The sequence below is a fragment of the Eurosta solidaginis genome, chromosome 4 (genome assembly GCF_040869045.1).
Source record: "Eurosta solidaginis isolate ZX-2024a chromosome 4, ASM4086904v1, whole genome shotgun sequence".
NCBI classification, from domain to species: Eukaryota; Metazoa; Arthropoda; class Insecta; order Diptera; family Tephritidae; genus Eurosta; species Eurosta solidaginis.
The window spans coordinates 1357266-1372620 of NC_090322.1; the positions used below are offsets into that span (position 1 = coordinate 1357266).

At 35.4% G+C, this 15355-nt stretch overlaps 1 protein-coding gene and 1 long non-coding RNA gene across 2 annotated transcripts in view; one reads left to right on the forward strand and one right to left on the reverse strand.

Annotated features, from left to right (window-relative positions):
* Positions 1-1215: 1215 nt before the first annotated feature.
* The window catches only part of LOC137248475 (uncharacterized), a 150322-nt gene continuing 136182 nt past the window's right edge, over positions 1216-15355 (reverse strand). Inside the window, exons 4-5 of the long non-coding RNA XR_010952173.1 lie at positions 8313-8463; positions 1216-1688 (exon numbers count right to left, since the gene is read on the reverse strand). This is a non-coding gene — a long non-coding RNA (uncharacterized lncRNA). The remainder of the gene's footprint in view (positions 1689-8312; positions 8464-15355) is intronic.
* Positions 8440-11814, forward strand: LOC137248474 (uncharacterized). The gene has a single exon (XM_067779402.1). It carries the CDS (start codon positions 8918-8920, stop codon positions 9356-9358), a length of 441 nt encoding a protein of 146 aa, XP_067635503.1. The 5' UTR covers positions 8440-8917; the 3' UTR covers positions 9359-11814.

Sequence of the window (15355 nt, forward strand, 5' to 3'; positions counted from 1 at the left end):
AAAAAAAAGAAACTTAGAATGATTTTCCGCTGTAGAAATCCTTTCCTTAAGGTAAAAAACAATTTCCTTAAATTTTGTATACTATATCAAGGTGAATCTGTACAAGATGATGCTAAAGCGAATTCAACCCAATACGCCGCGCGTGTCAAATTAAATGAAAATTAGCATTGATTCAGGTTAAGCAGGATGACAGCTTTGCCACGGCGTTGCTTGGAAGTTATCAAGGCGAATCCATACCAGGTGGTGGCAAAGCGAATTCAACCAATTCACCATATGTCAAGTCAAAAGAAAATTTTAATTGATTTCGATTAACTGACATATTAAAGTCAAGGCGCTATATGGAAAATAATCAAGAAGAAGCAAGAAGCTGTTGGGATAAAAACACCTGGTACTGAATTCGCCTTGATATTCAATTGAGGCACAAAATTTTAACGGCGAAAAGTTTCTCTCAATTTCTTGTTTTTTGAGACATTTTTTGGGTGTACAATCTACACAACAACATAAATATAGACAAGTCAAAAATACTTTCGCAGAATCCTTAAAAAATCATTATTAAATTTATCATAAAATAAAAAAAGAACGTTTATCGTATTACCAAAAAAACAACAAGAAGCGATCAAGTATATTAGTTAAGTTGTTGGAAATGCATTTAATTGCCAATTAAGAATATTTAATTAATATAAAAACAAACAAAATTTATTATTAAAAAAGAGAAAGAAAATTATAGTAATGAACAAACGAATGCAAATATCAATCGGAAAAATAAAAATTGTTATTCATCCCAAACAAAGAATATTAAGCGGTATTTATTATTTCTAATTAAAAAAGGAAATTAAAAAAATAAACAGAAATAATTAAAAAAGGCTTCAAAAATTCTCAACTTATAATGCTCAAGTAATTGAACTCATGCACTTCATTATTACTTATAATAAGAGTAATTAATTAAAAAAACAAAAACATTCAAGTATAACTCAGAAAAAAAAAATGAGCATTGAATGAAAAATACAACAAAAGTATAAGCATTAAAAATATGTCTAAAAGCGTTTTATTTATTGCTTTCTATATTTCAAAACTCACGTAAGTAAATATGTAGATAAATATGCATCTGTATATATATTTTTTTTTGATACATGTATGTACATAGGTATATATAACTGATTGAACAATTTGAACAATTTTCTGTGTTGTATAACTTATCAAAAGATTACAATACGTTTTTCTAACCGTTTGTTGTATTATCTGTTCTCTTTTGTTTTATCTTTTTTAGATTTCGTGCTCGAAACGCTAAAACTCGCTGCCGTACGTTAAATACCAACAATTACGTATATATGCCGTTCTAGCTCAGTGCCTTCGAGGGCAGCGCTAGGAGGGTGTAAAGGAATAAAACTTTCCATAAACGTGAGCTTGCGTGCTTGCAAAAATCAACGAAATACAGTGAATTTGAGAATTCATAAGAACAGTTGAGATCATAAAGATAGCAGTATTCCGCAACAAATCTCTATACACCGTCTTGACAGAATTCTTACGTAGAGGCAAGAAACGCTTTTACTTATCCAAAAAAACAGGACCGCAATCTCTCTGAATTATGTACTGGAATCCGTGTATCTAGGGCGAACTTCAAGATATAGTTACTAATTTATTTTCGGAACGAGTTCACAACATGCCAGACTGATGAGCATCTTGTATACCTGGGAAATATACACAAGAACGTCAAATAAATGCATTAGAGTTTGGAAGCGAAACACAAGGTTTTGTTGTAGTCCATGCGTAAGTGGCATGAAGGTTTCAGTTTTTGATGATTTCAGTATTTGATGGTCTAGAGCAATTTTGTGGGCGGACCAAGCTACACACAATGCACACCATGGACTAGATATCAAAAATTACAAAAATAAATACACTGAAGATGGCACAACGAGGAAACTCCGTTATTCCTAAGCAAAGTTTGATTATGGCTGACACATTTTTTTTTCTATATCCAAAAATCAACAAAAAAGAATTTAAGAAACAAAACAGTTTACACAATACTGTACTGATTGCCTAGGAGAAAAAAGCCAGGCTCTTTCAAAATCAATTGATTTGGCAATCCGGGGTTGCTCTCACCTAATTGGTGTGATACTTGAGTCGGTCGTGATATAGATCGTGATATTGACAGATAATCTGAAATATTAAGCACAACAGTTCTTACTAAAGGTAGCACAGCATCAAGGCCTAATACTAATTTTCGTTCGGGTTGCAATACAGGTCGGGAAAAGAAAAGAGTGGTTTAAAGTGTGTTGTAAGTACCATGGGGAGATTCCCCTTAAAGAAGTTGTTCTTTAAAAGCATTGAAAAAAAGCAGCGCCTATTTTAGAACCACTTACAACTGAACCGATAAGAATGCGCTCAAAAGGTCTGCAAAGGTGACAGTTGCCGTTTCGTAGGACATCATAATATTAAAATTGTCAGTTAAAAATCACTGCGACGGGACAGCATTAGAACTAGTCCCGTATCTTAATGAGACGGAATCAGGCGATTCGTTGTAGGGCTGTTATAGCTCCATAGAAGTTAATGAAGAGTGAGACGCGTCTATCTAGGTGGTGCCAGTTCTCCTTCTCCTATAAATGCAACTTTGATTCTGACTTGAGTTTAGAAAAGTTCCTACCCACTCTGTATGGAAGAGTCTGAGGCCCTGTATGTATTTCTGCGAATAAAATGGCTGGTTATATGTAGGCGCATCGCATCACAGTATATTTAGGAGGAATTGCTGATACAACATTTCATTGAAAATTTTCGCCACCCTATACCCCTATGTACGAAGTATATCTGCCGACGCGAGATTAAAGTCCCCGTAAGAGTCAAGACGATACTATTTTAATACACGCAAGTGTATTACATATTAAGCGTGCTTAAATAATAAACATTCATTATGTACGTATGTTGGTTTGAAAAAGTTGCTGAAATGGTAATATTGTATATGACAAAATTGTTAGGGGGCTCGTAGCGAACTTTAATTCTCAAAAGCCTCTTCCATTATAATGTAAACAGATTCCTTAATCGGACAAGAAATAATTATTTAGATATTTATGTATTGCTGATAAGTTTTGACATCTTTAATTAAACAATTGACTTATAAAAAGTTTTATTTACATAGCAATCCATTTATCTTACTAATAGAGTTCCATGGGGGTAAAAGTGTTAAGTGTTTTGATCTCAAAGTTTAATATTATTTTACCAAAGTATTGAAATGATAAGTTAACAACTGTATACATAAGGGAGCTTTCATAATCAAGCACTTGCACTGATTTTATTTTTTTTAAATGGATATAAAAAATGCATTAGGATACCTCACCAAGGAAGTTGCTTTTTTCCATCGATGGGTTGTTTTACGATTAAATATTAAGATTTACGTGAATTTGTAAAGTAGTTTTTGAAAACATTTTTTCAAGAAAATTATTTCAACGGAGATGTAATACATATATGTAATACTTCTATATTGCTACAAAAGGCTAGGTACATTCCCAAACATCAGAGTGCCGATATATTGCTGTTTAAACGTTTTTGTTTTTGGTATTCAATAATCGAATGTACCTAAATTAAAATTTTTTCTTGTCACACTTATGCTGCTACAATCACAAACATTTTATAGGCTGTGATTTCGAATTCAAAACATATTGCGAGCATTTTCTATTAGCAATATGGGAGTATTACATATATGTTGCAATATATAGGGTATATCTAAAATAAGAATTGGGGTGCTGGATGAAGGCGGTTAATAGGTGTCTTCATAGAGTAGTCTGAACTTCGTCCGTCTTATATGTATATGTGTTATACTTTTAAGCGTTGAATTAACGTTTGAAATGGTGTGACTAAAAAATAATTTTTTGATTTTTTAAGGACCACCCTAATGTACAAACATCATGTATCAATCAATGCGATAAATTTCCAAACCATATGTCGAACCTCGCCTTTGTCCCATTTTCTACACCCTCAAGCGTTGACGGAAAAGTACTCGCTTGTAGCTGCGATTATATGAAAATAGCTTTCGTAGAGTGATTAATAACAAAGCAATATTGATGACTAAATAGGGGAACAAAGATAAAACCTTTAAGAGTTGTATTACCAAAACCTATTCAAATTGATTTACACAGTTTTTTTCAACATCGCCGTTTGTTTAATGGGTTCGTCTAAAAGTGACTTGATTTGGCACACATTTCATTCAACAAGTTGCGCCAATGACAGAGGGGATTGAGCTGTAATATTGAACATATTTTTTCAACGATTCTTATAAGTGGCCACTTAATACAATATTGTGAGGGCTATGGAGTAAATATTTAATGAAGAGCTTATTTACGACACTTAATCTTGATATTTTTAGGGATACAATATCGAATGAAAACTATGGAAATATATGCTTCGATTTCGTGAGCTAAAAGCTGTTTCTGAACAGATTCAAATTAAAAACGATTTTATGCTTAAGAAGGACGCAGGATAAGCAGAATAAAAAATAAAATCCTCTTCAAAACAAGAAACGCACAGGCATATTCTTCACCTAAAGGATAGGTGGTGTTTGAACTTAAGAGCCTGAAGAAGAAAATGCAGCTTTCGGGTGGGATTGCATAGTTTTGGGATGCATAAACCCAATACGCAATCATTTGAAACCTCACTGTTAAGAGAGTGAAATATAGAAGACTCAAATACATCCTAGACTCGGTACGTTAATAAACTTTTGATTCGAAACTTCTAGTAACAAATAGCCAAGGTATTTATCGTGCCGTACAGATATTAGAGCCTCAAGATATGGTACACCAGAAATTATTGGAAACCCGCTAAAAGTTTTCTGTCGTTGAACTGCGGGGTTTCCCTTATGTTTTGACGATTATTGTAGAACATTCACCGTAATTCGCTTTCAGAAAGATTGCGAGTGTGGATATCCTAGTTGATACAACTTGGCTACATTTCACAGATCTTTCGACAACTTCAGGAATAGTTTCATGACATACTCAAAAAGTCTCCTAAAAACGAAGATAAGTTTTTCTTAGGCTCACTTGCAGAACAGCAAGTTTACTTTTTAACTCAGAGTTAGTTTTATTTGTCAAAAATGTATGAGCTTAACCTTTCCTGACAAGCTCTACAAGTGGGCCTTAAAGTTAGAAATTCTTACTCATTACATTGAAATTTTCCTCGGAAGAGATTTAGGCCAAACTTCTCTTCCAATTTGCGTCGTGATCCTTTTATTTTTTCCTACAAATTAGCTGGAACGACATCAGCAGGGCAGATGAGCTTTGGTTTTCATGGCAGAAACAGACTCGGAGTGTTTGCCAAACCACCGCCGAAGAGCGACCCCGCTCAGAAAACCTTTTCTCGTAATTTTGATGTTGATTCGCCCGGTACTTGAACCCAGTATCTTCGGCATGGTAGACGGAACATGCTACCACCATAAGATGATGGCCGATTCATTTTAGATAAGTATTTTTTTTCTATTGTAGAGCAGGTACGCAAAAATTATATCGAAAATAATATTATAGAGCAATTTAACTCATTAGCTTCCTCGCGAAATTGGCGACTTTCGGGTTTAATGTATAAAATATTGTCTGAAGGTAACCCTGGTGTAATATGCTGGTAAAAATTTTCATGTACAATCTATTGACACGACACATTTTTATACTTTTCTTGAAAATGAAATGGTATATTAACTTTGTCACGAATCTCAAAATTGTAAGTCCTTTAGGGAAAATAGATAGACCCACCAATAAATATACCGAAATGATCAGGATGAAGAGCTGAGTTGATTTTGCCATTTCCGTCTGTCCGTCGCAAGATTCCCTGCGTTTTTTCAGGGATTTTCGTTTATCTAGATTCGCCTGCCCCCTGGCGGCATTTTGTTTTCCACGAATTGTAGTGCCATCGACTCGCAAACTATGTGCTAAGCTACAAGTCTCTAGGTACCCGGGAAGTTAGTTAAAAATGGATTGAAAAATTCCCAAATTAAAATAAATTTTCCTAATATCTCGATCCATGCGCCACCTAGCGAAATTTTTTTGATCAGATATTGCATTGTCACCGGGTTCTGACTTACGGCCCAAGTTTCAGGTCTCTAGCTCTAGCTGCGTTTTTTCAGGGATTTTCGTTTATCTCGATTCGTCTGCCACCTGGCGACATTTTGTTTTCCACGAATTGTAGTGCCATCGACCGGCAAACTATGTGCTAAGTCTCAAGTCTCTGGATCACCGAGAAGTTAGTTAAAAGCCGATCGCAAAATTTCCATTTTAAAATTAATGTTCTGTATATCTCGATCCGTGCGCCACCTAGCGGATTTTTTTTCACTTGCATTGTAATGTCTCCCAGATCTGAACTATGCTCTAAGTATCAAGTGTCTAGCTCAATGGGAAGTTACCGAAAAAGACTTTTCTATGGGTCAAAAATTCTTATGGAAATGGGGGGACAAATATGAAAGCGACTTAATATAAAGGTATATAATATAATAAGTCGGGTTTTCCTTACTGACGCTATAACTCCAGAACGGACGAACCGATTTCCACGGTTGTGCATTCTTTGGAAAGGTTTCGGGCTCCGTGAGGTTTATAGCAAAGAAAATTCAGGATCGGCGCACAGGGTCTCGAGATATAGGCCAAAACGTGGACCCGGGTACCCCTGGAATGTGTTTATAGAATATGGATATCAAATGAAAGCTGTTGATGAGTGCTTTAGTAAAGGGTAATTTTCATACCCCTGAGTGACTAGCCGGGAACGCCTAGATAGTGTTTTTACATAATGGGTATCAAATTGAAGCTGTTGATGAGTGCTTTAGTACAGGGTAGTTTGCATTCCTATTGGTGACTAGGGTCTCGAGATATAGGCCAAAACGTGGACCCGGATACACCTAGAATGTGTTTTTACATTATGGGTATAAAATTGAAGCTGTTGATGTGTCCTTTAACACAGAGTAAGTTTTACACCGCTGGGTGACTAGGGTCTCGAGATATAGGCCAAAACATGGACCCGGATACCCCTAGAATGTGTCTGTATTATGGATATCAAATGAAATCTGTTGCTGAGAGCTTTAAAGTAATTTTCATTTTGATATTCGATTCAGTCGCATCAACCTGGCAAAACTGATAAATATGCATGCGAAGCCGAAATAAAGACATGAATTAATAATGCCCACATACCTATTTATATACGTCCTATTCGATTTGCCTGCAATTTGGTATATAAATTTGCCTATATTAGTATTTACGATGCTTTTTTCTGGGAAGTAGACCGGAGACGAACTGGGACTGAGATTAGGACTAGGACTGGGACTGAGACTGAGACTCGGGATGGGACTGGAACAAAATACATACCACCCTGTGGGACTGGCAATAAGATATGAAGAAGAATGAGAAAAACTTGAGAGAAGAGAAAAGAGAGAAGGAGACTGAGAAAGAGCTAGAATGAGACGAAGATGGAGATAGATGAAGCGAAAAATACGGAGGGAGGTGTGAATACAAATATTAGGAAAAAGTGTAGAGGGATGTGGGCAGAGTTACACTGAAAAAGCTTATTAAAATGTATGCAGATAGACCAAATTTAGGACAGAACAACGTCTGCCGAGTCTGCTAGTATATTATGAATAAAAATAAATATATATAAATCGTCATTTCTGACCCCTCTTTAACGGCAAGAAGCTTAAAATTTTATTAAATTCTTACGTTTACGTCAATACTGTTGAGATAAAAGTGATTCATGGTCACAGCTATTTTATGAAGACCACAAAAAACGTGAAACTTTGCATCCTCACACAAACTACCTACCTATTTTTTATTTTATATTTATCTTAAAAATCGCTCAGGTATGTACATCTGTTCACTATACATATATATCTTATCTTATACAGCCGATTATTTGGAGATTGCGAATGGGATAAGATTATTGTTCAGCCCCATTCATGAAAGGTGTGAAGTCCTCAGCACAGCCGAAGACGGTCCCGTCCTTACTTGTTCTTTCTGATATTAATGTATACTCCTTTCAGTACCCTACTACATATATGTATTTATACGGCGATTATATTTTTGAGGAGGCGAAATTCGGTAAGCAAGTACTTTCTTTCAGTGTAACATATTCGGAGAGTTGAGGTTTCTCAGAGATTCACACTCATTTTACCAACTAACTAGCAACCAACAGTTGTTCTCTGAGTAAGTAAAATAGATGCCCAAGTGAGATAAAAAAAGTTTAAAAAAAAAGCAAAGGCAATGGCACTTGAAACCAGTATCTATTATATACATACATACATACATAGAAATATACATTGCAGAAATGCAGGTATGCTACGTGTTTATATATAATTTACTTACCTCTCACTGTTTTCGCAAATTCTCGCTCTCTGCTATACTCAGCACTCAGAAATCTCCCCTACCTTTGCTATGGACGCTTGCTTGTAATGGCCGATGAATTTGCTATAAAACACAATCACACCACCAAGTTCGGTTCATTCGGAGTCCAACTCTTGAACGGAAAAGAACAAAAATCGGAAAATAAGAAAAGCAGTGACAACAAAAGAAAAATAGAAAATCATCAGCAAAACAAAAGCGAAGTGGTTGAATAGTGAATTTTACATATATCGTTATATATAGAAGCGCGTTTTTGTGTACACATAAATTATACACTAAAAAATAGAAACAACAAAAAAGTTGAAAACGTATTAAATATATTTATAGAGCGCGTTGTAGTTTAAAGTAAATAAATCGAAAATAGACACAACGAAGTGCAGTGCAATTCGTCACTGGAAAAGTGAAGCGAAACGAAGTCATTGGAAGGTTCTAGAAATAGTTCCATAACAACACCAAAAAAAGCATACTGTGCCATAGTGAAGTGCCTTTTGCTACTGAATCAATACACTCAAACTTTGCGTTCCTAATTCGATTTACGAAGCCACAAAAAAGTTTATTAATCCACCAAGATGGCTTTCATGATGCCCGTAATGAAGAACAACTATGACATCTATAAGGATAGTCGCTCACGCAAAACATCAGAATGCTCTACAACGAGTTCCAATGGGGGCGCCCCCACCCTATCATCCGCCATGGGCGTGCCGAGCAATGGACGTGTACGTAAGGTGTCTGAATGCAAATCAGAGAGCTTCGCCACATCCCCGTCACACACCTATCGCATGCAAATGCAGCGTTGTCAATCATCGCGCGCTTTTCCACGTAACGCATCGCGTACATCACATTCATCAGCGGCTGGTGTACTCTCGCCTACGCGCTCCTTCAGTCAGGCATCTAGTCCACCCAAAACTATGAACACAGAGCAAAGTCAAAACGATTTTACAAAATTTCATTTACGTTTGGTCGAAAAGTTGCGCAAGTCCTTTCGCAAGGACAACGCCAAACGGTCATGAGAACGCGAAAAAGTTCTACGCTACAACAACAGTAGCGGCAGCTATCCCAAGGATGATGGCAGCACAGAAAAAGCAGAAAACAATACACAAATACTTAATAGGGAAGCGCAGCAGCATCGGTTACAGGTCGATACAGGCGAGGCAAGTGGTAGGAGAAATAGACGGCAGTCGACCAGCCGTAATGTTGCTTGCGCGTCGGCGGATACCGCCACAACCCACAAGGAAAGCAGCGCCACAGCTACTGCAGAAGATACCATTGAATATGCTGATGATTGGCCACATTTCGAGGACAACCAAATCAATGCGGCGCCAAGTTCAATGGCCGCAAGCTTGGGTAGGCGCATTACGGCGCCACTAACACGCGCCAATCTAAAACGCTGCCACAAGAAATTTGCGAAAATGCATCTCACTGGTACGACGCAGCACACGATCATGGGTCAACTGGGCTCCACATCTACTATGGATTTGTATTCGAGCTCAGACGGTTCGAGTTTATTTTGCGGTGGCGGCGGCGATCGACGCCAGCTACTGACCGAAGCCAAGAAATTACAACAGAAACGAATTAAAAATATAACAACAAAAATTGGTGCCAATGCTATTGCCAACAAAGCGGAAGCTACTGAAACATCTAAACAAACGGAAGTAATTGGACGCGGACGCAAAACTAGTAAAACACGCAAACGCCTGCATTTCCTGCGTCGTTCCACTTCACGCTTTAGTTCGAAGAGTGCGCCGGGTTAAAGACGCATATTTATGTAGAGTTGGTATTGTGTGCTTTCAGCTATGATTTAGGCTTTGTGTGGCTGTGATGTTGGCTTTAGTTGCGCGGAACGTGAAATGCTTTTTTAGCCTAACAAGCAATTCGCCACGTAGCCGGCAGGCAGCAGGAGCTTTGAAGATTTGTGAAAGAAAACTCGCGTGACTGTGACATATTCAAGGTCGCTTGATGAAGCGGTTAACAGCAAAATGTAACACGCGTTCAACGCGTGAACAGCAGCAAGGTCGCGAGCGCAAACAACATTTCTATGGCGAGTCGATAGTTGAAAGGTGCAGGAGAAAGGGGCGGCGCCAAAGTTGGGTGCGCTTTGGCAATTAGCCCAAAACATGCAGCTAAAGAATTTGCTGATAGCGTGAACAATTACAAAAAAAAAAAAACACGGTACGGTACTATTTGCAAGCAGCGACAATCCAACCAGGGACAAGAAAATGGCTATTTATGGGCTGGCCCGCTTTATGGTAAAGTAAACTTATCACACAACAAATACGCAGATGCTAATTCTAAAGACAGGGAATTTTATTATATTAAGCAAACAAAATATTTTTTGAGCACATTTTTTTTTGTAAAAAATTAAATGAGTGAAAATGAGGCGAGGCAGGGCACCAACAATGGAAAGCTGGTTGTGAGGGCAGAATTAGGTTGGAAATTTGTATACATTTTTTATGAAATGCTTATTATAATAAAAACCAAATAAAGTTTCAAACGGTTTTCAGGGTATAAAATGCTTCCAAATTTCTAAGCGAATTAAACAAAAGAAGAAAACGAAAATTTCGAACTTTGAAACTGCCATTAACAAATTTGCTCTGTAGAGAATAGTATAATTGCAAAACAACAAAAAAAAATATTTGAAATTTTGAAGACTGCGTTTAGGCTACGTCGAAAATGTGGCACTGGAGCAAGGCGAATTCAGTACCGGGTGATGTTATTCCATCAGCTGATTGCTTCTTCTTGATTATTTTCCATACAGCGCCTTGACTTTAATATGTCAGTTAATCGAATGCAATTAAGATTTTCTTTTGACTTGACATTCTTCTGAACGGCGAATTTATTGAATTCGCTTTGTCACCTGGTATGGATTCGCCTTGCGCTTCAGTTAGCAAAAAATGAAATATAGAAAAGCAAAAAAGTCAAAAGAAAGAAGAAGATGCAAGATACCGTAAATGTACCAGAAATGGTCGTTGTAGCCCTTCACGTCAAAAAAAAAAAATATAAATAATAAATAAGAAATATTTATGAAGAGTAGCTGAATTTTTACCAAATCTTAATTTAAGTGTTGACTACAATAAAATTAAACAAAAATGGACTCGTCAAGTATAACTAAAAGTTTTCTGCTTTAAAAAATTGAATAAATGTAATTCATGCAATGAAAAAATCATTAAAATTTGTAAAATATATTTAATTTTTAAATAAAGCCAATAATATTCTATATTTATGTATGTAAATAAAAATGAAGTTTTTTTTTAGGGAATTAAGTAAAAATGCTTTAAATGTATATTTTCTACAAATATTTTATTTAAATAATTTGTACATAAAGTGATATATATGCACATACATACAAACATTTGTAAGTTTTTATGTATATGTACTTTATAAGTATGTATTATACATATATGTATATATTTGCTTTATAAAAATTGAAAATATAATAAAAAAATATTTCATATAGCAAAAACACAAATTGTTTTGCTTTTTCTTTTTTGTTTTAGTTCTGCAGTTTTTCTGGTTTTTATCTTTGTTATTTGTTCTCTCATTCTATACACATTAAAATATGAGGCATTCCATATCAACTATTTCTGCCGCCGAATTTTGTGTCAACGACTTCGAAGGAATTTGGACAGCCTGAGTACCCCTCAGAAAATAGTTTCTATAATTTATTAACTTATTTCAAACATTTTGTTCAAAGCAAACTTCGATATTGTTGTTTTTTTTTTTTAATAATTTTCCCATAACTGGGCTAAAATTTCTTTGAATTGGGTGTTTTTTTCTATTTTTTATGCACACAAAAAAATGTTGGTGTCGAAACCACACTGTGTCGTGTTGTTCTATATAAAAACAAAAATAAGCTGAGTTTATTCCCCAAGAAATGTAAAAAAAAAAACTATTCTAAAAATAGAATTTAAATTATAATAATATAAAAAAAAAAAAAATTGGATGTTGCTTCGGCCGGGACTTGAACCCAGAACGTTCGATGTGAAAAGAACACAACGGGCAACATCATTGACTCCAAAATTAGTTTTGATGTCTATTCCAAAAGTGTAATACTGTTTTACAACAAAGTTTTTCATATTGCATTATTTTGCTGCTAAATTTAAAAGTACACTAAAATTAATTTTGATATAACTCCGAAAGGAGTTAACTCTGCACTATATTTTTTTGTGTTTGATTTTCATATTTTAAATTCATGATTTACCACAAATTTGATTGTTTTTTTTTTATTTCGAAGTAAAAAAATTTCAAACGTGATTTTTTTTTATACAAATTTTGTAATCAATACTTTTGTTTTCGGTAGTAGAATTTTAGGGAATTTTCCCAAAAAAATCTAAGTAAACAAAAATTGCAAAATAACTTTTAGTTCAAAATAGGAAGTAAAATTTGTAATGAATTATACTTTTAAAAACTGGTAATTTTTTTTAAATTACATAAATTCAACAATGTTTTACCAAGTTATTGAAAATGACAAAGAAATTTTCAAATCCTCAAATTTCTTGATTTGCTGGAAGAAAATATTTGACAAAAACATGTCCAAATTTTATCGAAATAAGTAATTTATCCATATGGTGAGTTGTCATGGAATGCCCCATATATACATATCATGTTTACCTAAATGTATGTAGCTTCGTTGATAGACATGACAAATAATTTATTGTGGATTATCGATTTTGCGGTTAATTACAAATAAAGCATGAAACCGACGGCCAATCGAATATGCAGCCGAAGCAGGAACTCAATCAGAAAATATTTCTTGCTTGAATTATACAGGTTTTAATGGTGCTTGAACTCAATGGATGTTGGAAAGCAAGTATGAGTATGAGTTTTGTTGCTGAAACTATGGAAACCACTCTAAAAAACGTTCTCGGGAAAATTTCAATTTAGTAGCTCAATCAATTTTAGTCTGAGAGTAGGTCTCTAAACATTCGCCTTGATTTTTTTACCAAATTCTTTGCCCGTTCGGGAGTCCTCATAGGAGGCTGGCATATAGCAAGTTCTAATGGCGCACATTACAAACACCGCTTGTTGGCTGGGACCAAAACAAATGTACAACAGCTAACAACAAAATAGAAGCGGAAATATTTATAAAATTTTAATTCTTCTTTTTGTTATTGCTATCATTCAAGAAATAATCGGCGCATTCGCGCAGTCACTTCACTGTTGACGGATATACGATACTGTGAAGGACTTCGTCTATCTGGGAACCAAGGGTCTGATCATGTAACTCGATTCAAAAGAAGTTTGTTTCCCCTTTGAAAAAAAAAAAATGTATGTATTTTGACAGCTTTCGAATAGCATTTCCATTCGAATCGATTTACAGAATAAGGCCTGAGCATTAACAGCGAGAGCAGGTTAGAAATCAAACAGAGAATAAGTTTTGCCAACAAGTGCTACGTTGGACTGAGTAGGCAATTGAGTGGTAAAGTTCTCTCTCGACGAACGAAACTCACGCTACAAGTCGCTCGTCATACCTGTCCTGATGTATGGCTCGGAATCATGGACGGTGTCGCGAAAACATGAGCTGGTAGATGGAATGTCGGAAAGAAAAATACTCTAAGTTTTAAGGTCTGTCCGTGATGCCGACGGAAAGTATCGAAGAAGTTATAATGATGATCTTTATGCAGAAATGAGAATAGTCCAGTGAATAAAGGCTTCGCTGGCTTAGTCATGTTATGCGAATGGACGAAGATGTTCGAAGATGGTAGCAAAGGAGAGGAATATGTTCACTAAGTAGAGATAGGCAGGTGGAGGAAGGCTAGATCTCCCTTGGTGTTCGGAATTGGCGTCAGTTATCGCAAAACAGGAAAGCTATGGCCAAAATCGCTTGCTTAGATGGTTAAGCAACAATAATTTATTGCTATTACTTTTGGTTTTTTCGTTCATTTAAGAGCGAACTTAGATGATTTTGTAATTGAAGATAATACGCAAAGACCACGTGGTGACTCTCAATACACCCAATGTTTGAAAAAAAAGCGATTTTTTAAAACGTCAACACTTTTCTTTTGAATAATGGTTGGCTTTTCATTTCATATTCGGACTGTTCTCACGAATAAAATTGATTTCGTCCATTAATTTTAATCCCGAATTCTAACATAAAGACCGAGTAAGTTTTTTCGCAACGTTTGACTATACACATTAGGGTGTTTCATTTTCAGGCGAAAGTTTATTTCTTTGTTATATTTATTGACACTAAGCCTTTAAAACACGCATGTACATTTTTTTTTTCAAATTTCAAAGTTATTTTTCTATAAATCTATTTTCAGCTAAACGGAATGACATTGAAAATGAAGCACCCTAATGTACATAGGTACCATTTGTGTGGAATTACTTTCGTATCAACACGTACACATATATATTGATTAAAATGTTTGTAAATTGTAGTAATGAAATTTTAATTGTAACTGCGTGGCTCTCTCATCAAATTTGTGAAATGTCCTAATAGAAGCCCTTCAAATTGAGTTGCATGCATTTGTGTAATTATATAATATGTATGTATATGTACGTACATAGAACACAACTATACAATATAATTGCAAACCAACAATCAAGAGCAGCAATTACCAGCGATAAGCTCCAGACATCATTATGACGCATCACAAGAAGATTCAGCAAAGATGAATTGTAAGGAATCATCAAATACATATGTAAGTATTTTACAGGACTACACATAAATGTATATATCCTTTTACTTTATATTCTTTGTATAAAAGTCATTTTCGTTATACCAAGAGAATACTTACTCATCCAATGCTTCCATACTTTCCACGCGTCTACTCGACACCACCCAACTAAACCTTGAAAATATGTCTTTTGTAGTTTCTCATTAATATAAGCCGCCCTTCGCCTAGTTTTATATTGCTTTGCTTAGTGCCTTGGGGATTCAAAGCTAACATTCAAGAAAACAGCAAACCCATTTATTTACAAAGCTATTCATTTTAGATAGAAATGCGTACTCGTAGAAAGTTGAAAGAATGCTTCAAAACTTGTAAAAATGATTTGAACTTAGAGCT

Excerpts from the sequence above, each read along its gene's own strand:
- LOC137248474 (XM_067779402.1), top strand. The coding sequence starts at position 8,918 with ATGGCTTTCATGATGCCCGTAATGAAGAACAACTATGACATCTATAAG.